The sequence below is a fragment of the Corylus avellana genome, chromosome 4 (assembly GCF_965113065.1).
Source record: "Corylus avellana chromosome 4, dhCorAvel1.hap1.2, whole genome shotgun sequence".
Taxonomy (NCBI): domain Eukaryota; kingdom Viridiplantae; phylum Streptophyta; class Magnoliopsida; order Fagales; family Betulaceae; genus Corylus; species Corylus avellana.
In genome coordinates, this window is record NC_142493.1 from 15,826,214 (window position 1) to 15,852,564 (window position 26,351).

Genomic DNA, 26,351 nt, shown 5'->3' on the forward strand with positions numbered 1-26,351 from the left:
TTGTAACCACGTTAATTCACTAGCAGTATTAGATATTGCCCTGTATTCTGCCTCAGCACTTGACTGTGCCACCACCGTCTATTTCTTACTTTTCCAATTCACCAGATTACCACCCAAGAATGTGCAATACCCTGTAGTAGATCGCCTATCTGGGAGGGAACCTGCCCAATCTGCATCAGTAAACCCTTCTACCCGGAGGTGTCTATTCGGTCTATACAATATCGCAAGGCCAGGAGCTTCTTTCAAATATCGAATAATACGAGTAACAGCTTCCCAATGTAAAACTCTAGGAGCCTCCAAGAATTGACTAACAACACCAACTGCATATGAAATGTCTGGCCTAGTAATAGTGAGATAATTCAACTTTCCAACCAAACGACGATACCTACTAGGATCTTCAAATAATTCTCCTTCATCTTTTACTAATTTCTGATTAGGATCCATTGGAGTGTCAACAGGACGAGCACCCAGGAGACCTGTCTCTTCTAACAAATCAAGTGCATATTTTCTTTGAGATAAATTGATACCCTTTCGGGATCTAGCAACTTCAATCCCCAAGAAATATCTGAGTTTTCCCAAATCTTTTGTATGAAACTTCTGCTGTAAAAACAGTTTCAATCGAGCAATACCTCCTGAATCATCACCTGTAATCACAATGTCATCCACAAATACCACAAGACGAATGTAGCCTGCATTTGTATGCAAGTGAAATACTGAATGATCTGTCTGACAACGCTGAAGACCAAACTCCATAACGGCCTCAGAGAACTTCCCAAACCATGCCCGTGGAGATTGCTTGAGACCATACAAAGCCTTTTTTAACTTACAAACACAACTCCGATACTCCCCCTGAGCAACAAACCCAGGTGGTTGCTCCATATAAACTTTCTCATGTAAATCCCCATGTAAAAAGGCATTTTTGACATCCAACTGAAATAAGGGCCAATTAAGATTAGTAGCCAAAGAAATAAGAATATGAACGGAAGAGATTTTGGCAACTGGAAAAAACGTCTCATCATAATGAATACCATATGTCTGTGTATAACCCTTACCAACCAAACGAGCTTTCAACCGTTCAACAGAACCATCAAGATTAAACTTAACCGTGTATACCCATTTGCAACCAACAGTCTTCTTAGCAGGGGGTAATGGAACAAGTTCCCACGTACCATTTTGATGTAAGGCCTTCATTTCCAATTCCATAGCTTGCCTCCAACTAGAGTCAGATAAGGCATCCTGCACTGTCTTTGGGGTGGAAACAGTAGAAAGATGGGAAATAAAGCAAGAATGGGAAGGAAATAAAGAACTTGTGGATACAAACTGACTGATAGGATGTTTAGTAGTGCAAGAACGTGTACCTTTCCGTAGGGCAATGAGCAAGGAATCAGATGCAGGTGCCAGCGGATCCGAAGACAAGGAGGATGATGGTGGAGGTGCAGGAGCTGATGGGCGTGGCCGACGTGTATAGACCTGGAGAGGAGCAGGTGAAGGTGGAGGCAACATGACAGACTTAGACGCTACATCAGGCTGAAGAGTAGACGCTCCGAAAGACGCATCAAGAGGAAAATAGGAAAGAGACTCAACAAAGGTGACATCGGCGCTAGTAAAGTAGCGGCGAAGAACAGGACTATAACAACGATATCCTTTCTGAGTTGTGGAATAACCAAGAAAGACACATTTGGTAGAACGAGGATCAAGTTTATCATAACCAGGACCCAAATTATGAACATAACAAACACACCCAAAAACCCTAAGTGGTAAGGCAAATGCGGGTGAAGAACAGTATAAGAGAGAATGAGGAGAAGCACCATCTAAGACTGAGGAGGGCATTCGATTAATGAGGTAACAAGCAGTAAGAACAACGTCACTCCAAAAATGTTTGGGGACATGCATATGAAATAAGAGATAGCGTGCAACATCCAATAAATGACGATTCTTGCGTTCAGCCACTCCATTTTGTTGTGGAGTGTGAGCACATGATGTTTGATGGATAATGCCTTGATCAGACAAATAATAGGTAAAAGAACTGGATGTGTATTCTTTGGCATTATCAGAACGCAAAATACAAATTTTCTTAGTAAATTGAGTCTTAATCATATTACGAAAAATTCGGAAAACAGAAAATAACTCTAAACGATTTTTCATTAAAAATAGCCAAGTCATATGGGAAAAATCATCCACAAAGTTCATATACGAAAAATTCGGAAAACAGAAAATAACTCTGAACGATTTTTCATTAAAAATAGCCAAGTCATACAGGAAAAATCATCCACAAAGGTCACAAAATAATGAAATTTATTGGATGCAATATTCATAGGACCCCATACATCAGAATGAACTAACTCAAAAGGATGTGAAACACGACTAACAACTCTTGACGGAAAAGAAACACGACGGTGCTTACTAAGCTGACAAGCTTTGCAAGACACGAACAACTCGTTTCGAAGACTCGGGTCTTGATGCTTCAACGTAGGAAGGGAAGGATGACCAAGATGACAATGCCACTGAAGAGCTAAGGTTGACGACTGTAAAGCACATGAGGAAAATGAAGGTGCAAGATCCAGATAATATAAGCCACCAACTTCATGCCCCATACCAATCATCCTCCTCGTCATGAGATCCTAAAAAATGCACAAAGAAGGGACTAACAGACCAATTAAGAGCTTTGATAATTTTACTAATGAATAACAAATTAAAAGGAAAACCAGGAACGTGTAGAACAAAAAGCAACTCAATATCTGGACTCAAATGGGTATGGCCAGAGCCGGCTATGGTGGAGATGGAACCATTAGCTAGAGTGACACTGTGGGGTGTATCAACAGGACAATAATCAGAGAGAAGTGGACGAACCAGTCATATGCTTATTGGCGCCAGAATCAATAATCCAAGAGTCGCGAGTGGAGGATAAAAGACAGTGAGATGCAGTACCTGACTGAACAGGAGTAGCAGTGGAAGAGGTAGAAGCCCGCTTATGGGCTAAGAACTGAGCATACTCGTCTTTCGGAATGGAGATCAAATCATTCTCGAAGTGTGAGCTCGAGCTAACAGGTGGTCCAGATGGAGCTGGGGAATCAGCGTGAGAAGCAACCTGATTGGCCAACCCAGATGGTGTGCCGTGTAAATCCCAACAAAAATCCACAGAATGGTTAGTATGACCACAATGAGTGCATTTGCGAGGCCCACGACCTCCAATGCGACCTCCACCTCGAGAATCACGTCCACCACGACCACCCCGTCCCCCACGAGAACTTACATAACTTCCACGGGCAGCAATAAAAGCAGCGCGCTCACCGGTACGCTCAGAACTTATCTGAGAGCTATGATCAATAAGATTAGCACGCTGAATCCGAGAAAAGACTTCAGGAAGTGAGAGAAGTGTAGAACCCCCCAAAATCTGCGCACGAACCGACTCAAACTCAGGTTTCAAGCCAAGAAGAAACCGAACCACATCCACATCTTGACGTTGCTGTTCCATTTTCTTCAGGTCCTTAGAGAGCGGTTGGTACAAGTTTCGCTCCTTACAAATAGCCACAACTTGGTTTTTGTACTCATCCACAGTTTGATCACCTTGTGCAAGTCCAAAATATTGTTTACACACTTCATAAATCCGAGTAATATTCCCAGTTCCATAGTACGTGTGACTAAGATGATCCCAAATGTCCTTGGCACTAGGCAAGTAGATGCATGAAGATCCAATGTGAGACTCAATACTATTCAACATAAGCGAGATAATTTGATTATCTTCTTGTTCCCAAAGGCTAGGAGGATACTCTGTAGGCATACCCAAGGTTAAGTGAATAAACAAACCCTTGCCTTAGAGAAAAACTTCAACAGACCTTGCCCAATAAATATAATTCTTTCCATTGAGCTTCACAAGAGTCATAGGAGCATTAACGAAGGAAGTTTCAAGTTTAGAGGCCATAATCTCAACAACAAAGAAGCCAGACTCCACAGAAATACAAAAAAAATAATTGTAACTGTCACAACCACTTAATTAAAAGGAATGAGAAAACCAAAACCAGAAACTCGCTGGAGATTAGCCAGAGACTCGCCGGAGACCGTCGAAACTCATCGGGGACAGGCAGACCACGCCGGAAATCCCACTGGAAAGACCAAAACCAGAAGTTAAACCAAACAGGGACCTGCGCCGGAGACTTACTAGAGGCTCGCCGGAAACTCGCCGGAAATACACGGAAACACGCTGGCGTCTGACAGAGCTCACCAGTGATACCAAAAACCACGGCAACAGACCCAAGCGACTACCACAGAACACGCCGGCAAACCACCACAGACCCAGTCGATGACCACACTTCAACGACAACCCAGTTTCTGCTGGTCATCACTATAACCTGTCGGCAGCCATATACGTCACCAACAACCACAGACTAGACCGTAAATACACCACAAACCACACCGGCGACCATCTATCCCCAATCACTATTCGCGAGCATGAAGCCCACGTCTCACAATTCCACGCTTAGTAGAAGAAAGAAGAGGCTGTGTTGTTTCACGTAGCCTTCTCCTCTTATACTTCATATATATATATATATATATATATATATATATATATATATATAATGTAACATCGAGTACAAAGAACAAAATACCCCATATAATATATTAACCCTAATATGCTCATCTAACATTCCTAGTATCAATAAGTGTGCTGAGCCTTTTGTTCTTGTACATAATGATGTGTGGGGCCCTTCCCGGGTGGTTTCTTTATCTAGTTAAAGGATACAAGTGATGTGTTCTCTGTGTTTCAAATGTTCCACATGATGATTTAGACCAGTTCGTTCTAACAATAGAGATGAGTATCTTTCAAGTGATCTCGTGATGTACTTTTGTGAACATGGCATTATCCATCAAACAACTTGTGTCGATACTTCCCAGCAGAATGGGATTGTTGAGCGGAAAAATCGACATCTTCTAGAGGTAACTCGATCCTTAATATGCATGTTCCTAGATATTATTGGAGGGGAAACTCACCGTTGCATATCTCATAAACAAGATGCCTGTTCGAGTCTTAGATTTCAAAACACCTCTTCAGGAGTTTTCCCCACCTTTCTCTAGGTCAAAGGGTGTTTCTCCAAAGGTGTTTGGATGTCTTTGTTTTGTACATGTTCATAGTCCTGCTTGGGGTAAGTTTGATCTTTGGGCCCTCAAATGTGTCTTTGTAGGTTATTCTCCTACGTAGAGGGGGTATAAATGTTATCATTCCCCATCGAGAAAACAATGTCTCAATGGATGTTACATTTTTTGAAACACAACCATATATCTCCTCAACCCAACCTCCTCTTCAGAGCGAGAGTCTAAGTGAAGAGTAGTTTTTTTAATATGTTATCTGTTCCCATTCCTATGCTTGAGCAAGAGAAACAACAACTTATTATTGAGTGTCCCACAGAACCTGTTGATAAGCCACATGCGCTGCTTGTGGATAAGTTGAGAGTACGCCAAAAAAGTAAGACTATCCCTGAGGCTACATGTCAAACAACTGATTCTGTAATATCTGTGGTCGATGATATAAATCTGCCTATTGTACAATGCAAAGGAGTTGGGTCATGTACTCAACATCTCATATCTGATTTTGTTTCCTATGAGCACCTTTCACCATCATATTGTTCCTTTGTGTCTCATCTGTCTATTCCGACAGGAGGCACTTAGTAATCCAAAGTGGAGGACAGCTATGCAAGAAGAGATAAAAACCCTTCACAAAAACTAGACTTGGGATCTTGTTAAATTGCCTAATGAGAATGAGGTTGTTGGATGCAAGTGGGTGTTCACTATCATGCATAAAGTTGATGGTTCTGTGGACCAATACAAGGCCAGACTAGTTGAAAATGGTTTTACACAAACCTATGGGATTGACTATGAGGAAACATTTTCTCCAGTAGCAAAGATGAACTTAATTAGAGTTCTACTTTCTATAGCACCAAACTTCAATTGGCCTCTCCACCAGACTACTTTCTATAGCACCAGACTACTTTCTATAGCACTCTTTTCTTTTATATTTTCTCAATGTGAGACACAACACTCACAAGTACACTCACAACAATCTCCCCCTCACTTGTGAGTCTATTCACATTGACCAAACTCCCCCTCGCTTGTGAGTCTTTTTATATTTTTAAGAGTGTCCCACGTCAAGAGTTGCGGATGGAGACACAACTCTAAACCCGACGCGTCCAGACACCCGTCCCAAGAAAGTAACCATGGCTCTAATACCATTTGTTCGGAGATAAAGTGAAGTTTTTACTTAGAGTACATTAATATACATAATTGAACACAACTCTAGCCCAAAAGCCTAAGCTAATGGGTTAAGGACTTAGGTATATTAAGCACTCTTTTCTTTTATATTTTCTCAATGTGGGAAACAACACTCACAAGTGTACTCACAACACATCCTCTATGGGAAAAGAGTAGAAACTAAAAAAGGCTTTGTATGACCTAAAACAATCTCCAAGATCTATACGAGTCACTACATACATACTGAACAGCTGATTTGAAAACATTTACTTAATGTTGTTGCCTCCTGAGGGATAGCTTTGTCATAAAGGATTTTCTCTAGTGTTTTCCTACATGGGATAAAATTGTCCCGTTCGGAAAGCCACAAACACCAAATCCATAACCGTTGCTGTTTGTGGGTAGAGCAAGGAGCGTACAAAATGCAATTTTTGTTTTTATCATTTAAAGAATGAAAAATGTAATAAATAAAGAATCTATAAAGGTCTAAGACTGTCTTGCTACAATATGGTACAATAAGGTCATAGTCCTTGGAAAATGAAATCTACCCATTTGTATGTAGGTCCAATGCTAACACTAAAAGAAAGGAAGAAACAAAAAAGAAAAAAAGGAGGACCTGGCAAGTTTTTCGTTCTTGTCCAAGAACCCTGCTAGATGATTGAAGATCATTGCATCAACAATAAACACTCAATAGTGGGACTGAAGTGAAACATAGTAATAAATCTACCATTTAGAAGGCCCGTGTTTCTATCTCTGAAATTCATAGGGTCTAGATTATTCACTTTCAGGTGCACTAACAATAATAATAAATTTACCATTCAACAGGCGTATGCGTATGTCTTTTAAATTCATATGATCCAGATTATCATCATCTTCAGGTGCACCATAAGGGGGCACACGTTCCCTTTCCAAATTATGTAGGCTTGCGATATATCTTTTCACAGTAGGCCAGTCAGCAGGTCCAAGTTCCTCATCATCTCCTAGATCACCAAACGCCTCTAATGCTTTGTTCAACATTTCATATTTTGTGTAGTCCAGGATGCGCCTCTGTCATTAGACACAAACAGAAATATCAAACACAAAAAAGGGAAAAAGAAGGATTGAAAAAAAAAAAAAAAAACCAATTCCACAACCAAGAATGTTGTTCACTGGAACATTGTGCTTTTCTTCAGAACTTACAGAAAAGTATCCTAGTTCTAAGACAAATAATGTATATCTGATAATCGACCATAGAAGAATCAGCCCTTCTATGAATATGATTGATTTTTTCAATTTTAAACTTTTAGGTGATATATTAAGCATTTAAGGACCCATGGAATGATAATATTGATTATTGTCCACTCTTTCTGTAATCCTCCATTCCACCAAACCCAAGCAAACTCCCAGCTACCCACAACATTCCCAACATCAACCACCCAGTTTTTACAATAGAAATCAAAATCAACCAATTTAAAGAAATTTACTATTTTAGACGAAATTTGAGGGACGATTCACCCTTGATGACCTGATTGGTTGCGCCCCAAAATGCCCACTAGTCAAACAGAAACCCATAGAATTTGTGGGCTCAGTTTCCTATGAAGTGGGCTCACCTTCCCTTGAAACTGTGAATTGGGAGAACCCCAATTCTTCCTTTCACACTACTTACAGTGACACCCCCATTCCCCTTGATGGAAACGATCCCACAAGCCAAAGTTCACAACTTTCAGCCATTTCCCATCAAATGTTACCATTCCCTAGTCCTATCTATTATTTGATGATCTTACTTTGATTTTTTGTAAGGCAAATTCTGAACAACTCCGGCATTTGCATTGCTTATTTCTTTGTTTTGAAGGGGTACCAAGATTGAACCCAACACACGACCACCGGAAGTAGGTCGTCACCAGAATTATTTGAGATTTTTCCCTTTTTATGCTATTGTTTTAGTGATTGATTATTTCGATTTCTTTTACGTGGAATCTAAATCATTTGAGATTCGTTCTGATGTGCAAGAGACAAAAATGGACATTATTAGTAGGGAAGTGGTGTGTAGTGTGTGGGGGTGTATTCATGTTCATTGGTTGTATTTGGGTTCGAGGGGGGCATCGGGAGGTATATTGTTAATGTGGGATAGGCCAGTGGTTGAGAAGATAGAGGAGTGTGTTGGGAGATATGTGGTAGCTTGTGCTTTCAAAACTTTTAAGGAAAATGTTGAATGGGCTTCTTTTTTTTTTTTTTTTTTTTTTTTTTTTTGTTATAGGTAATATCAATTTATAAAAAGCGAAAGGGGTGCAACCTATGTACACAAGAAGTATACAAAAGAGCCCACATATACAAGTTTTTAAGCTGAAAATGAAGCACATAAATCTAGCAATTCCACAAGCGTTGAGCCAAATGATGATGTGGAAAGAAGATATCTATGGGATGAATTGGCTGGTTTAATGTCCTTATGGGGGGGGGGGGGAATGTAGTTCAGCATCCAAGTGAAAGAGTAAGTGAAACCAGGCAATCTCAAGCAATGGTAGAATTTTTTGAATTTACTTTTGAGCAGGGTCTTATGGATATTCCGTTGGTAGGAGGGAGTTTCACGTGGTCCAATCATCAGACATGGTCCAGAATTGATAGATTCTTGCTCTCTCCATAATGGGAGGAATTGTTTTCTGATGTCTCACAAATAAGGCTTTCTCGAGTATTATCTGATCATTTTCCATTGTTGTTGGATTGTGGAGTGGAGAGATGGGGTAGTAGGCCTTTTCGATTTTAAGATATGTGGTTGCATGCAGACGACTTTGAGGAGCAGGTCAAGAAGTGGTGGGGTTCTTGTAATTACAAGGGTAAGTCGAGCTATGTGTTGGCGCAAAAATTGAAGGCACTGAAAGTAGATTTGAAAAAATGGAATGAGGAGGTTTTTGGGGATATTAGGAAGCGCAAAAAGGAGATGGAGGCGGATATTGGTGAGATGGATCTGATTGTAAAGACAAGATCATTAACGGAGGATGAATTGCTTAAGTGAGGAGTACTCTAGAAAGTTGGAGAGGTGCTTTCACCTTGAAGAAGTAAGTTGGAGGTAGAAATCAAGGGCAATGTGCTTGGAAGAGGGCGACAATAATATAGATTTTTTCCATCGATTGGCAAATTCCCAGAAGTGCAATAATTCGATTGTGTCTTTAGTGGTGAATGGGAGCATGAATGATGAGCCAGTAGTTATAAAAGATCATATTGTGAATTTCTATAAAAAACTATATTGCGAAGAGTATTAGGGGCGACCAAAGATGGATGAGCAATCATTCAGTCCCAATGATGTAGAGGAGAGACAGTGGATGGAAAGAGAGTTTGAGGAAGGTGAAGTGTGGGAGGTGGTGAGGAACTCAAATGGAGACAAGGCACCAGGACTTGATGGCTTTCTATGGGCTCCTTCCAAAAGTGTTGGGCAATATTAAAGGATGATATTATGGCGGTTTTTAAGGAGTTTCATACATGTGGAAAATTTGAGAAGAGTTTCAATGCTACGTTTGTTTCGCTTATTCCGAAGCAAGTGGGGGCAGTAGATATTAAGGATTTTCGACCTATCAGTTTAGTAGGTGGGGTGTACAAAATTATCTCACAGGTGCTGGCTAATCGATTGAAAACAGCTTTGGGGAAAACATCTTTCTCCTTTATTATTTGTGGTTGTGATGGAGGCCTTCAGTAGGATGATGACTATGACGGTGGAGAGAGGGCTCATGTATGGATTTTCTGTTGGAACGAGAAATCAAGAGGCAATGGTAGTATCACACTTGTTATTTGCAGATGATACATTAATCTCCTGTGAGCCTAATGTAGAACAATTTCGTAATTTGAGAAGTTTGTTGCTCTGTTTTGAAGCAGTTTTGGGGTTGAAGATAAATCTATCAAAATCTGGTATTGTTCTAGTAGGAGAGGTAGATGATGTGGAAGGGCTGTCTAGAATTCTTGGTTGTGGGGTGGTTTGTTGCCAATTAAGTATTTGGGTCCTCCATTGGGTGCACATTATAAGGCTTCCAACATCTGGTGTAACATTATTGAGGAAATCCAAAGAGATTTCCTGTGGGGAGGAATTGGTAATGAATTTAAGTTTCATTTGGTTAATTGGTCGAAGGTTTGCACTTTGAAGAAGTTGGGGGGGGGGGGGGGGGGGGGGGGACAGTTAAGGGTGCAAAATTTGATTCAATTTAATCGTGCATTGTTGGGCAACTGGTTGTGGAGGTTTGTGACGGAACAGGATGTTTTGTGGTTGTGGAGGTTACAGCAGTGTCCCAGTCTTTTTTGTTTGGATTAGTAAAAAAAAGTACTAACTAAAAAGGAAAACGAAACAAGTATACTGGGCAGTGACAAAGATTGCAGAACTGCCTAACTTTGTGAGAAAAATCTTCTCGTAGACAACAAAATTTTAAAAAGATTTAGAGTCCGCAACCCTCTATTACCTAAAGGAAGATAAAACGAAGCCTCAGAATCCTTTTGCGATAGGCAAAAAGCCTCAGAACTATATACCAGAATCTCTAAGAAATTACAATCTCAAAAGCTATGATAATTAAGATAAAAAGCAGGAAGCCACAATACAATAAAGGTTCCTGAGGCTTAACTTATGCAAAAACTATAGGAGCACCAATCTATAGAACGACCATATTCAAATCTGACTGCCAGTAATTTAGAAATCAACTGTTATTGAAGTAGAGAAGACTTAAATGATAACTTTGCAGATAAATTAGATGTAGGTTCAAAATATATAACTTGAAGTAGAATCACAACATTAAATTCAATAAGTTATGTAGACTTCAGCAAATGACTTGCACGGGAGTTTGTTAGAGTTTTAGATAACTTTGCTGTAACACATCACAAAGATATGACCTAAATTTTTGTTAAATGTAATGAAGAATTTATTAAATTTTCAGTAGTAAGTCAGTAATCCTAGCGATGTTTATATCAATCACAGAACCCTAATAAGAGAGTCTAAAGCATATTTCTATGTTCTGAAATATTTTAGATATTCTTCATGACATTTACTCTGATTCACAGGCCAGCATAAAATAATAAGAAATATGTCATACTAATAAGCGAACAACTTAGTGTAATACTAGAAAATGTATTTCATATACCAAAATAAGATGAACACAAAATTTATTATTCAAGTCCTCACCTTTGCAGCTGATAGCTTATCCATATCTAAAAGGTGTAAAATGAACTGTGTTGTTGAACCATTCACAATTAGCGTCAAGAATACGATTCCACCAGTGAAGAAAACGAACTGCGGTGAAATGTTTTCCGTAAATATATCAACAAATTTAAGTAATTCATTTCTAGTTGTATAACACCCCCTCCCCCCCCCCACCCCCCCAAACCCCCCCCCCCACCAAAACCCCCCCGGCCCCCCCTCATGGTCTTTATTAGTAAATCTCCCAAACGAAAAGCATAATCAAGATGCTTGCTTCAAAAACATACCAGAGTTCGTGTTTTGGAACTGAGTTCCGTTGAGCTGTCGCTAGAACGCTGAAACAACCACAACAATATATCAATCAAAAGAAACGTATAAGGCACCAAAAGTACATAAAAATAATGGATATGAAAATGTTCATAATGGACACCAAGGGACATACTATGATCTAATTACCTTTGTCTAGAAAAAATAAACCTGTTATTTCTGAAATGGATGCTTGTCAGAACTGACTTGGTGTAACAATCCCAATCCTCTTTTTTTTTTTTTTTTTTGGATAGGCAATATAAATGTATTAAAAAGCGCAAGGGGCGCAACTCATGTACATAGAAAGTATACAAAAGAGCCCATAAATACAAGCTTTAAACTAGAAATGACGCACAGAAATCTAAAAATTAGTTTTAGGGAGGCATTTGTAATTTTAGTAATTGTGGGGTTGCGCGCACTTTGTGGGCTGTTATTTTCTCTCATTTCAACATGTGTTGGGCTATGCCTAGAAGCGTCAAGGAGATGTTCACTAGCTGGTGGTCGGGCGGAAAATCCCGTGGCACTGTGGTGTGGAAGATGGTTCCCCTTAGTCTTTTACGGTGCCTTTGGAAGGAAAGGAATGCTAGATGTTTTGAGGATTTGTCGAGGAACCTAGAGGACCTTGTTCATTTCTTTTTGTACACGCTCTTCACTTGGACTGCAGGCTGGCTTGCACCCATAGTGATCAATTTTCCTGATTTTCTTTTTATTTTCTCTTCTTTCTCCCCTCTTTAGTTGCTCTCTTGTATACTTCCTGTGTACTTAGTTTGCGCCCCTCTGCGCTCTTTTAATGCATCATTACTTATCAAAAAAAAATTTGTAATTTTACTAATTAGTTAGGATTTTAGGAAAGGGTAGGCTCGGTTTAGTAAAGAGAATGGATCCTGTTGCTACCCCTAAAAGTGTCACCCTAGCTAATGGTTCCCTCTCCAAAGTAGTCGGCTCAGGCACTACCCATCTGAGTCCTGATATTGAGTTGCTGTCTGTTCTACATGTTCCTGGTTTTCCTTTTAATTTGTTATCTATTAGTAAAATTACAAAAGCCCTTAATTGTTCCGTTAGTTTTTACCCTTCTTTGTGTATTTTTTAGGATCTCAAGACGAGGAGGATGATTGGTATAGGGCATGAAGTCGATGGATTATATTATCTGGATCTAGCACCTACACCTCCCTCTCGTGCTTTGCAGTCGTCAGCCTCCACTCCTCAGTGGCATTGTCACCTTGGTCATCCTTCCCTCTCTACGTTGAGCATCAAGTCCCGAGTCTTTGCCATCAATTGTCTGTGTCTTGCGAAGCTTGTCAACTTAGTAAGCATCATCGTGCCTCGTTTCCATCACGAGTTGTTCCTAGAGTTTCTAGTCCTTTTGAGTTAGTTCATTCTGATGTATGGGGTCCCATTACTACAGTGTCCAATAAATTCCCCTATTTTGTTACTTTTGTGGATGATTTTTCCCATATGACATGGTTATTTTTAATGAAAAATCGTTCCAAGTTATTTTCTATTTTCCAAAGCTTTCGCAATATGGTTAAGACTCAATTTGCTCAGAAAATTCATATATTGCGTTCGGATAATGCTAAAGAATATATGTCTCATTCTTTTGCCTCTTATTTGTCTGATAAAGGCATTATCCATCAAACCTCGTGTGCTCACACTCCACAACAAAATGGTGTGGCTGAACGCAAGAATTGCCATTTATTGGATGTCGCACGTTGTCTCTTGTCTCATATGCATGTTCCCAAACATTTTTGGACTGAGGCTGTTCTCACTGCTTGTTATTTAGTTAATAGGATGCCCTCCTCGGTCTTAGAAGGGGCCTTTCCTCATTCTCTTTTATATCCTTCTTCATCCCTGTTCTCCTTGCCACTGAGGGTTTTTGGGTGTGTTTGCTATATTCATAATTTGGGCCCTGGTTTTGATAAGCTTGACCCTCATGCTACTAAATGTGTCTTTCTCGGGTATTCCACAACCCAGAAGGGCTACCGTTGCTATAGTCCGGTCCTTCGACGCTACTTCATGTGCGCTAATGTTACCTTTGATGAGTCTCTCCCCTATTTTCCTACTATTCCTTCTTTGAGCGACTCTTCCCTTGCATCTGATGCCGCGTCTCTTCCGCTGCCTTCCCTTGCGTCCCCACTCACATGCTCCACTCCAGGTTTATCAGCGTCGGCCTCGACCATCTGCTCGTGCTCCGCCACCATCATCCTTATCGTCTACAGATCCGGTGCTCCCACCTCCATCCGACCACTTGACTATTGCAATACGGAAAGGTACACGTTCTTGCACTACCCAACATCTGATCAGTCAATTTGTATCCACTAGTTCTTTCTCTCCTTCATTGTCTTGTTTTGTTTCCCATCTCTCTAGTATTTCCATTCCAAAGACAATGTAGGCTGCATTATCCGACTCTGGTTGGAGGCAAGCTATGGAATTGGAAATGAAGGCCTTGCATCATAATGGAACATGGGAGTTGGTTCCCTTACCACCTAATAAGAAGACTGTTGGTTGTAAATGGGTCTACACAGTTAAATTTCATCCTGATGAGTCGGTTGAACAATTGAAAGCTCGGCTGGTTGCTAAGGGTTTATACGCAGACATATGGTATTGATTACAATGACACTTTTTCTCCAGTACCTAAAATTTCTTCTGTTCATGTTCTTATTTCCTTGGCTACTAATCTTGATTGGCCATTGTTTCAATTGGATGTCAAAAATGCCTTATTACATGGCGACTTGTTTGAGGAAGTTTATATGGAGCAACCACCTAGGTTTGTTACTCAGGGGGAGTCTTAGGGCTGTGTTTGCAAATTAAGAAAGGCATTGTATGGTCTCAAGCAATCACCGTGAGCATGGTTTGGAAAGTTCTCTGAAGCGGTATTGAAGTTTGGTCTTTAGAGATGTCAGACGGATCATTCAGTATTTCACTTGCATACTAGTGCAGGCTATTTTCTTCTTGTGGTATATGTAGATGATATCGTTATTACTAGAGATGATTCAAGAGGCATTGCCCGATTAAAGCAATTTCTACAAGAACAATTTCATACAAAGGATTTGGGCAAACTTCAATATTTTCTAGGTATTGAAGTTGCTAGATCTCGAATAGGTATCAACTTATCTTAGAGAAAGTATGCACTTGATTTATTAGAAGAAACAAGTCTTTTGGGCTCTCGACCTGTTGATGTTCCAATGGATCCAAATAAGAAATTACTGAAGGATGAAAGTGAATTATTTGAAGATCCTGGTAGGTACCGTCGTCTAGTTGGAAAGTTGAACTATCTTACTATCACCAGGCTGGATATTTCATATGCAGTTAATGTTGTCAGTCAGTTCTTAGAGGCTCCTCGGGTTTCACATTGGGAAGCTATTACTCGCATTATTCAGTATTTAAAGAGACAACCTGGTCTAGGGATATTGTATAGACCGAATGGACATCTTATGGCCGAAGGTTTTACTGATACAGATTGGGCAGGTTCTCCTTCAGATAGATAGTCTACTACAGGATATTGCACATTCTTCGGCGGTAATCTTGTAACTTGGAAGAATAAGAAACAGATAGTGGTGGCAAGATCTAGTGCTAAAGCAGAGTACAGGGCAATAGCTCATACAGCTACTGAGTTGACATGGTTACTACACTTTCTTCAGGAGATTGGTTTCTCAGCTCCTACTCCTATCCTGTTATCTTGTGACAACCAAGCTACTATACATATTGCATCTAACCCAGTGTTTCATGAGAGGACTAAACATATTGAGGTCGATTGTCATTATGTCTAAGACAAAATACTCAATGAAGATATATTTACAACATTCGTGAAGTTTGAAGACCAGTTAGCTGATATGTTTACAAACTTTTTGTGTCGTAACCGGTTAGAGTTTATTTGTTCCAAGCTGGGTCTATATGATATATATGCTCCAGCTTGAGGGAGAGTGTTAGAAGAATGTACTAGGATTTTGAGGGTATTTTAGTCTTTGTCATAATTATTTCAGCTTACATAATAATATGTTTGAGATAGGCTACATAACACAATATACGAGCCTCCTCTTCTTCTCTAACTTCTTCCATGCAAACCTATTGACAAATACAAACACCAAAATACCCATATAACATATTAACTCTCTAACACTCCGCCTCAAGCTGGAGCATATATATCATATAAGCCCAGCTTGGAACAAATAAATTCTAACTTCTTCTGACACAAGGATTTTGTAAACATTTTTTTTTTTTGATAATTAATGTGAATATTACTGAAAAAGCGCAAAGGGGCACAACCCTAGTGCAAATTTATATACAAGAGAACCCCTACGGAATATACAAAGAGCACATATTCAAGAACTCTTCTATAGTCAGGACATCGATACGGTGGTGAGCCAACGCCCACAACTATAGCATAGAGATCATATTCTTCCTCACCCCATCCACCGAACACTCCTTATCCTCAAAACTTCGTGCATTCCTCTCCCGCCATATACACCAAGTGACGCACAAAGGAACCATCCTCCAAATAACTTTAGAGAGATCTCTATCCCCCACCTGATTCTAGCAAGCAAGCAAGTCTAGGAACCTTTGCAGCATAACCCACTCAATACCAAACAAAGTAAAAATATAGTGCCATAGCCGAGTGGCCACTTCACAATGGATCAACAAATAATCTACGGATTCCCCATTCTTCTTACACATACAACACCATTCCACTACCACAATACTCCTCTTTCGCAAATTGTCATGTGTCAGAATTTTGCCGAGAGCCGCAGTCCACCCAAAAAATGCCACTCGCGGTGGCACCATAGAGCGCCAAATGCTCTTCCATGGAAACACCTCATAAGCTGGAATGGACAAGGCCTTATAGAAAGACTTCACCTCAAACATACCTTTTCAAGATGGGAACCAACGAATCCGATCTACATTACCATGAGAAATCATACAAGAGTACAGCAGTTCAAAGAAAGATGATATCACATCCAACTCCCAATCTTGGACGGAACGCACAAAGATGACATTCCACTCAATAACCCCATTCCTCCACATAAAATTATCCTTCACCCACGCTTCTTTGTACCTTGCAATACTAAACAAGGAAGGGAAAGCATGCTTCAACAGCTGATTATCACACCATGTATCATGCCAGAAGAGAACTTTCGATCTTAGGCCCACCTCAAACCTCACACCTTTTGCAAAAGTATCCCATCCTCGTCTAATATGCTTCCGAAAACCCACACCATAAGGCCTCGACACCTCCTTTGAACACCACCGACCATCCTGATATTCATACTTAGCTTTTAATATCTTATACCAAAGCGTCTTGCTCTCTGTCGCATATTTCCATAGCCATTTTCCCAAAAGAGCTTGGTTGAACTTATGCACATTTCGAATGCCAAGACCGCCGGCCCTTAAAGGACGGCAAATTTGGTTCCAGTTAACAAGATGCAGTTTTTGTTCATCTCCCATTCCTCCCCATAGAAAATCTCTTTGAATCTTCTCAATCCTATTGGCAACACTCATAGGAACTGGAAACAAAGATAAGTAATAAATCGGAAGATTAGACAACGTACTCTTTATAAGGTTAACCGACCTCCCTTTGATAGGTACAATTTCTTCCAACCTGCCAACCGACGTTCCATCTGCTCCGTCACACCATTCCACATAGATGTAGCCTTTTATGTAGCCCCTAATGGCAAACCCAAATACTTCATGGGCAAAGCCGCAACACTACACCCAAGAATATCAGCCAAAGTCTCAATGTTTCCCACTTCTCTTATAGCAACCATTTTTGATTTACCAAGATTAACTTTCAACCCCGAAACAGCCTCAAAGCATAAAAGGATAAGGCGCACATAATGGATTTGCTCAGGATATGGCTTCACAGAAAATCAAAGTATCATCAGCAAATAAAGAATGAGAAACCACTAAATCTGAAAAGCCCCTTTCTCCCACCAAGAAACCTGATAATAAACCTTGCTCTACTGTCGCATTCACCATCCTACTCAAAGCCTCCATAATCAACACAAACAGTAGCGGTGAAACGTGGGTCCCCTTGCCGAATTCCCCACGAACTATTAAAGAAACCCTCCAGAGTTTCATTTACCAAGATGGAGAATCTAACCGACAAAATACACCACTCTATCCACTCCCTCCATCTCTCTTTGAAACCACACCGTTTCAGTAAAGCCGAAGTCCCAATTAACATGGTCATAAGCTTTTTCCAAATCCAGCTTGTAAATAACACCCGGCGCACCTGATTGCATACGACCATACAAACATTCATTAGCAATGAGCACAGAGCCTAAAATTTGCCAACCACCAATGAAGGCATTTTGAGAGTTAGAGATGATCTTTCCCAATACAGTTTTCATTCTAGTGGCCAGAACCTTGGATAGAATTTTATACATCCCTCTGACCAAGATAATAGGCCAAAAATCCTTCATCTCCACCGCATCCGCCTTTTTCGGAACCAAGGACACAAAAGTTACATTCAAACTCTTCACTAACTGCCGTCTTCGGTGGAATTCAGAAAAAACAGCCATAACAACATGTTTCACAACAACCCAACAAGATTGAAAAAAAGCCACGGTGAACCCATCCGGTCCCGGTGCCTTGTCACCCTCCATGCCTTTTACCACCTCCCAAACCTCCTTTTCCTCAAAATGTGGTGGTGGAGGGTAGCTTGGAGATTTCTGTTGTAAAAATAGTTTCAACCGAGCAATGCCTCTTGAATCATCACCGGTAATCATGATGTCATCCACATATACCACAAGGAGAATGTAGCCTGCACTAGTATGCAAGTGAAATACTGAATGATCTATTTGACATCGCTGGAAACCAAACTCCATAACCACCGCAGAGAACTCCCCAAACCATGCCCATGGCAATTGCTTGAGACCATACAAAGCCTTATTTAACTTGCACACACAACAACCCTGATAGTCCCCCTGAGCAACAAACCGAGGTGGTTGCTCCATATAAACTTCCTCATGTAAATCCCCATGTCAAAAGGGATTTTTGACATCCAATTGAAAAAAGGGCCAATCAAGATTAGCAGCCAAAGAAATAAAAATACGAACAGAAGAAATTTTGGAAACTGGAGAAAACATCTGATCATAATCAATACCATATGTCTATGTGTAACCTTTAGCAACCAAATGAGCTTTCAACCGTTCAACGAAAAAGAGATCTGCCAAAGCTACCACAGGCAGCAAGAAAAACGAAGCGTTCACCAATACGCTCAGAACTCAATTACAAGCCATGATCAGAAAGAGTAGCACGCTGAATTCGAGAAAAAACCTCAAGAATTGAGGGGAGGGTGGAACCACCCAAAATCCGCACACGAACCGACTCAAACTCAGGTTTTAAGCCAAGAAGGAACTGAACCACATCTATATCTTGACGTTGCTTTTCCATTTTCTTCAAGTCTATAGAGAGAAGTTGATACAAGCTCCTCTCCTTACAGATGGCCACAACCTGATTGTAGTACTCGTCCACACTTTGAGTACCTTGTTCAAGCCCAAAATATTGTTTACACACCTCATAAATCCGAGTGATATTTCGAGTACTAGAATACATATGACTGAGATGATCCCAAATATCATTAGCAGTAGGTAGATAGATGCATGACGATCCAATGTGCGACTCAATACTGTTCAACATAAGCAAGATAATTTGATTATCTTCTTGTTCCCAAAGGCTAGGAGAAGTAGTGTCTTTAGGCATACCTAAGGTTAAGTAAACAAGCCCTTGCCTTTGAGAAAAACTTTGACAGACCGTGCCCAATAAACATAATTCTTCCCATTCAGTTTCACTTGAGTCATAGGAGCATTAACTAAGGGTGTCTCAGGTCTAGCTGCCATAACCTCAACAAGAAAGAAGCCACAGCAATATAACAAATAAGTACCCTCAACGACCACTCAAAATAATGGGAAAACCACTGCAACAATGCTGGAAAACGGCAAAAACCAGCTCAAACAAACGCCAATCAGCAAAATAATTATAAAGAGAGAGAGGAACCAGTCGAACTACTGCTGAACCGCCCAAAAACACAGTAAACCGGACTGAACCAGTCAGGTAATAAGTAGAACCGGACTGAAACATACTGAATCAGCGTTAAAACAGTGAGAATTGAGGTGAACCGAAATCTAAACAACGAGAACCAGACTGAACTGGCTGAAAATACCAAAAAAACTGACCTGAACCAGATCCAAAAGAAAACCGGAATGAGGCTACTCCAACCCTGGATGAGGATATCCTAACCTGGTTAAGGAATAGCACAACCGGATCTAGGGATAGCCTTATCCTGGATAGGAGACAGCATGCACCTGTAACCAAACAAACTTCTTCTTCTCCCAAAAAAACCGTAAAGTCGCCGGCAACGACCAGAATTCGCCGGAAACGGTCAGAATAGGCTGGCCATGATTATAACATGTCAAAAATTGTCAGAACACGCCACAAATAATTGAACTAGACTAAAACAGTGACGGCAACCACTACACACTTCGCCGGAGACACAAAACAACCACCGTTAAACACCATACTTCACCGGAGTAGCCACCTAGCACCATAGAAACCACCGGATATCACACAAAGACCACAAAGTACAATCCAACCCACCATCGTGATACCATGTCTGCCATTTACACACGACCGACAACGACACACGTGAATGCGGGGATGACAATGATATCAAACCATCTACCCCCAATCATGATTCACGAGCACGGGGCCCAATTCTCAGATTTCCAAACTCAATAGAGCAAAAGGGAAAGCAGAAAAATAATAATAATAATAATGAAGGGAGGAAGAAGCAGAGTGGATAGAGAATAATCAGATGCCGTCAATAGTTATGGCTCTGATACCATGTTGTAGGGTTTAGGGTTTGCAAGAAAAGAAAGGAGAAGAGAAGAAGAAGAGGCATATGTTTCTCATGTAGCCTCACTCCTCTCATACTTCACATATTTATATATTTTGTAACATTAAATACAAAGACCACAATACGCATATAACATATTAACTCTCTAACAATAGTTAATAACATTTTGGAGAAAACAAACATTATTGCTTGAAAGCATCTATATGCTTAAATTTCATTTTAGAACACTATCTATGAAATTATGCACTTCTCCAAAATATATTATACATTAGCCTTTTTCACTTGAAAGTTTGTGAAAAATTCCTAGTTTTTAATATTTAATATGTGGAAATGCAAGAGTTTTTAACTCACAAATGACAAGCGTCAATCTTACCATTTGATGATTTATTGTACTATTCAGTTTATTTGAACAGATACTTCATCGTGTATCATGCTATTTGGCAGACTTCACATAAAATTTTGTATATTAAAGTCACTTTAGAGTTGTTGGAAATTTTTGAGATTTTTGGATATGAAAAATGTTTATAAAACTTCTTGGGACACACTCTGGAACTGAACTATATGAGCCTCGTGAGCTCTCTCATTTTACCCTCAGGCCCATATTTGATGTCTTCATGGCATATTTACCGATTTGATGTTTGTGTGCGGTATCGGCCTATATAACCATGTTATATGGTTATATAGGCTAAGGAGGTGTGTTTTTGGCGAGAAATGGTGTACATGGATCGAGCATTGTATCTCGTCGATGCGGTTTTCGGTGTTGATTAAAGGCTCTTCCTCCGGTTTCTTTGGGAGTTCGTGTGGGGTGAGACAAGGTGATCCTCTTTCGCCTTTCTTGTTCATCACGGTCATAGAGGCGTTCAGCAGGATGATTAATGCTTCCATCAGTAGGGGTTTCATCAATGGCTTCTATGTGGGTGCTAGAGTGCCTGAGCGGGTAACTGTTTCTCACCTTCTCTTTGCTGATGATACACTGGTTTTTTGTGGGGCTACTCCTGACCAATTAGATTTATTAAAGCCCTCCTTATCGGCTTTGAAGCGGTCTCAGGGTTAAAAGTAAACCGGGCCAAATCTGTCTTGGTCCCAGTCGGAGGTTCGGTGGTGACAGGGAAGCTGGCTGGTATCCTGCGTTGTGGCACTAGTTCTTTGCCCTTGAGGTACCTAGGTCTTCCGCTAGGGGCTTCGTTCAAGCTTTTGGCTATTTGGGATGATTTGCTGGAGAAGATTGCTAGAAGGTTGGCCCCTTGGAAGCGCACGTATCTGTCCAAGGGGGCGAGACTCACTCTCATTAAGAGCACCTTATCCAATCTCCCCACCTATTTCTTGTCTCTGTTCCCCATTTCTATTTCTGTGGCGAAGCGCATTGAGAAGATCCAACGGGATTTTTTATGGAGGGGTCTCAATGACGAGCCTAAGTTACACTTGGTCAGTTGAAAAGAGGTTTGTTCTCCGATAGCTGAGGGTGGTCTAGGGATTCGAAGTTTGCGCCTTTTTAATCAAGCTCTTTTGGGGAAATGGTTATGGAGATTTGCTAATGAGGAAGAAGCTTGGTGGAGAAGTATTTTGGTGGCAAAGTATGGGGTGGATTGGGGTAGATGGCGTTCTAAAGTTTCTCGTGGAACGCATAGGGTGGGGTTGTGGAAACACATTTGTAAGGGTTGGGGGTTGTTTCAGAGCCACTTTAGATTTGATCCTGGATTGGGGGTGAGAGTCAAATTTTGGGAGGATACTTGGTGTGGCGAGATGTCCCTCAAGGAAGCTTTTCCCAGTCTCTTCAACATTGCTAGCAATAGGGATGCTTCCATTGCGGATATTCGGGAGTGTTCTAATGGTATGGTTCACTGGAATGTTACATTTACCCATAGAATTCATGATTGGGAGGAGATAGTCTTAGCCTCCCTCTTCTCGCTCTTGTATTCGTCTCCGATTCGTGGGGAAGGGGAGGATCGGATGTGGTGGACCCCTTCAAGAAAAGGGAAGTTTGAGGTTTGCTCTTTTTATAGGATGCTTGTCTCAAAAGAGCCCAATCACTTTCCTTGGAAAAGCATTGGCGCACAAAGGCTCCTACGAGAGTGGCCTTTTTTGCTTGGTCGGCCGCCCTTGGGAAATCCCTCACGTTGGATAATGTTTGGAAGAGAGGTATTGTGGTGATTAATCGCTGTTGTATGTGTGAAACGGACGGGGAGTCTGTGGATCATCTATTTCTTCATTGTGGGGTTGCGCGCAAGTTGTGGGAGGTTATTTTCTCTCGCTTCAATTTGTGTTGGGTTATGCCTAGAAATGTCAAGGATTTGTTTGCCAGTTGGTGGTCGGGTGGGAGATCTAGTAGTGCCGTGGTGTGGAAGATGGCTCCCCTTTGCCTATTATGGTGCCTTAGGAAGGAGAGAAATGCAAGATGTTTCGAGGATTTGTCGAGGAACCTTGAGGACCTTGTTCATTTCTTTTTGTACACTCTCTTCACTTGGACTGCAGGCTGGCTTGCTCCTATATAGTGATTAATTTTCCTGATTTCCTCTTTTTGTTCTCTTCTTCTCTCTCCCCAATTTAGTCGCTCTCTTGTATACTCTCTATGTACTTGGGTTGTGCCCCTCTGCACTCTTTAATGCATTATTGCTTATGCAAAAAATCGGCCTATATAACCATGTGATCTTGAGATAAATTTCCTATTTTAGATTGGTTGGGATAATTGCTATAGCTCACAGTGAGTAGTATGTAGTTCATAATATGTTGTTTTAAGAATTTTTGTTATGTAATCTTTCAACTACTCATGCAATGTTTATATTTCTACTTGACGACTCCCATATTATAACATTTTTTCTAAATAATACTTTCATAAAACTTGCACTTTTCCTAACATAGCCTTATTCTTAGTCCTATAACTCTTTTATAGCTAGACGGTGATCCCTCAAGGTGAAATTTATTGTTTAGTGGTTGCCTATCTAGTGGACAAAGGATAAGGTCGTTACAGCATAAAACATTTTCACAAAATATTTTCCTCCATTTGTAATGTTTGGTGCAATAAGAAAATTCTGCTCGAGGAACAATGATATTTGGGTCCAAGTAAAACTAAAGATCTAAGAGCAGAGAATAATAACGTTCAATTTCAACTAGCGGAATCCATTTTCCACTCCCTTCCATTCTTTTTCTCTCTCCCCCTCATGAATTCCTATCCACCTCCCACTCAAGCATTCCCTCTTCTTATCCACACCCCTCGCTGGATCACTCAGTGCCCCTCCCCCCCCCCGGCACATATCTTCGCCTTCTGGAGCCCAGGCATGTTGGCCTTGAAGACTTCGGTAGATAATGATTTTTAGTTTGAGCCAAACTGCTAAAAACATTTTCAATATTGTTGTCCAGGTTACAATTAAAAATTACTGATTTTCACCAAAGATGGTTTTCTACCGGACGGCAGAAAATATGTTTCGCCAAACATAACATAACTAAATTAACAGCAACTCCTCGCATCTATGGTTGCTTATCTTTTATCAATTGTTTTGAAGTAACAATATTTGGAGAGTTATTTTCACTATTTCATTATGTCACATTCGAGACTGTTGTAGGGTCTGCACGAAAAGAAAATAGAAGAAGAAGAGGCTATACGTTTGACGTGGCCCCTCTCCCCTCATAATGTATTTATATAGTGTAACATTCAATACAAAGACCAAAATACCAGTGTAACATTTGAACCCTAAGAAGCTCTTCTAACACTCCCCCTCAAGCTGGAGTATTTATATCATATAAGCCCAACTTGGAACAAATAAACTCTAATTTCTTTTGATACAAGGATTTTGTAAACATATCAACTAATTGATTTCCAAACTTCATAAATGGTGCAGATATATTTCCGCTGAATATATCTGCCCAATCTACGTAAGTAAAACCTTCTATCCGAAGATGTCTATTTGGTTATGCAATATCACAAGGCCAGGAGCTCTTTTCAAATATCAAATAATGAGTAACAACTTCTCAATGTGAAACCCTAGAAGCCTCTAAGAACTGACTAACAACAGTAACTACATATGAGATGTCTGGCCTAGCAATAGTAAGATAATTCAACTTTCCAACTAGACGATGATACCTACCAAGATCTACAAATAATAAGCAAAAACCATGATATTAGATGGGGTGACACATCTTTAAGAAAATTTTTAACATTTTGGATTAAATAGCTATTTGATATTTCTGATATTAGATGCCATTGGTAGAGATTATGGTAAAAATAAAAGATTTATACAAGTTTCTAATAATGGATACTTCTAGCAAAAACCATGCCCATTTAGAGTTTGGGGTGTGGCACAATTTTAATTTCCAATAGTTTCTTACATAAGCGAAGCACATCACAATACTATATCTTCAATTGAACAAGAATATCAAGTTGAATAATTAATTGATGTTCCAAAATCATTATATTTATAATTTCCGAAAGATTTACATAATAAAAACCCTTATACAAAGATGTTAAAATATTAATTAACCGAGCTCTGTTAAGGAAGTGGCTATGACGTTATGTGCATTTGAGAGAAGCCTGGTGGAGAATTGTTCTGGACGCCAAATTCGATTCTAAGTGGAGCGGGTGGCGCTCCAATGACCCTCAAGGGCCATATGGGGTGGGGCTTTAAAAGTATATTAGTAGGGGGTGGAGGTTGTGTTCTAGCCATACTAGATTTGATCTGGGAGATGGGTCCAAGATCAAATTTTAGGATGATGTGTGATGTGGAGATTCGAGTCTCAAGGAAGCTTTCCCAAGTTTATATAACATGGATAGTGTGAAGGGGGCGTCTATTGCGGCTAACCTGGATTATTCGAGTGGTTCCCTTCAGTGGAAAGTTAGCTTTATTCATCTGGTTCATGGTTGGGAAGTGGATGTTTTGGCTTCCTTCTATATCTTGTTGTATTCCCGGATAATGAGAAAGGAAGGAGAGGACAAGCTTCGGTGGCTCTCATCTCGCCAAGGGAATTTTGACGTTAGATCTTTCTACAAGATCTTTGCCTATAAAGAGGATACCCCTTTCCCTTACTTAGAAAAGTGTTTGGCAGACCAAGACTCCCTCAAGAAAGAGACATCTTACCGTGGTCAATAGATGCTACTTGTGCAAATCGAATGGAGAGATGGCCGACCATCTTCTTCTCCAGTGTGACGTTGCCAGTGCTCTATGGTACGCCATTTTCAGTCACTTTGGGCTATCTTGGGTTATGCTTAACAATGTGGCGGATCCGTTTGCCTGTTGGTGGACTGATGGTCGTTCTCGGAGTGCTGATGTGAGGAAGATAGTTCCCCTTTGCCTTATGTGGTGCTTGTCGAGGGAAAGAAACGAGAGAAACTTTGAAGATAAAGAGCGGACTTTGGAGGAGCTCAAGTCCTTTTTCTTTTTTTTCTCTCTACACTCGGACAATTACTTGTCCAATTCCCTTAGTGATTAGCTATAATGATTTTCTTATTTTATTTTCTTCTTCTGCTTAGGCGTTCTCTTATATACTTCCTATGTACTAAGGTTGCCCCTCTACGCTTTTGATATATTTTACTTATTAAAAAAAAATAATATTAATTAAATGATTAAATTCTCATTTTCAACCAACTTCAACTTTTAGGGCAATCTGATGAGTTCATACCATGTCTCTGTAATTCACATCCCCTTTTAATTGAATATTCTATGTATTGAGCCTTACTTATTAAGAAAGAGTTTGAGCCCACACGTGAGGAAGAGTGTTAGAATATTAATTAAGTGATAAAACTTACAATTTCCTACTAACTTAAGATTTTAGGACAACTAGAGATTTAACAAAAGAAGCGTAATGATACCAAAACAT

The 26,351-nt window shown here is 40.2% G+C and overlaps 1 protein-coding gene across 2 annotated transcripts in view; it reads right to left on the reverse strand.

Annotated features, from left to right (window-relative positions):
* The window catches only part of SOS1 (sodium proton exchanger, putative (NHX7) (SOS1)), a 92,486-nt gene that overhangs the window by 18,908 nt on the left and 47,227 nt on the right, over positions 1 to 26,351 (reverse strand). For both annotated transcript variants that reach the window (XM_059589699.2, XM_059589700.2), the window contains 3 exons: positions 11,674 to 11,721; positions 11,372 to 11,479; positions 7,056 to 7,287 (listed from right to left, as the gene is read on the reverse strand). In XM_059589699.2, coding sequence (XP_059445682.1) covers positions 7,056 to 7,287; positions 11,372 to 11,479; positions 11,674 to 11,721 — 388 coding nt within the window. The remainder of the gene's footprint in view (positions 1 to 7,055; positions 7,288 to 11,371; positions 11,480 to 11,673; positions 11,722 to 26,351) is intronic.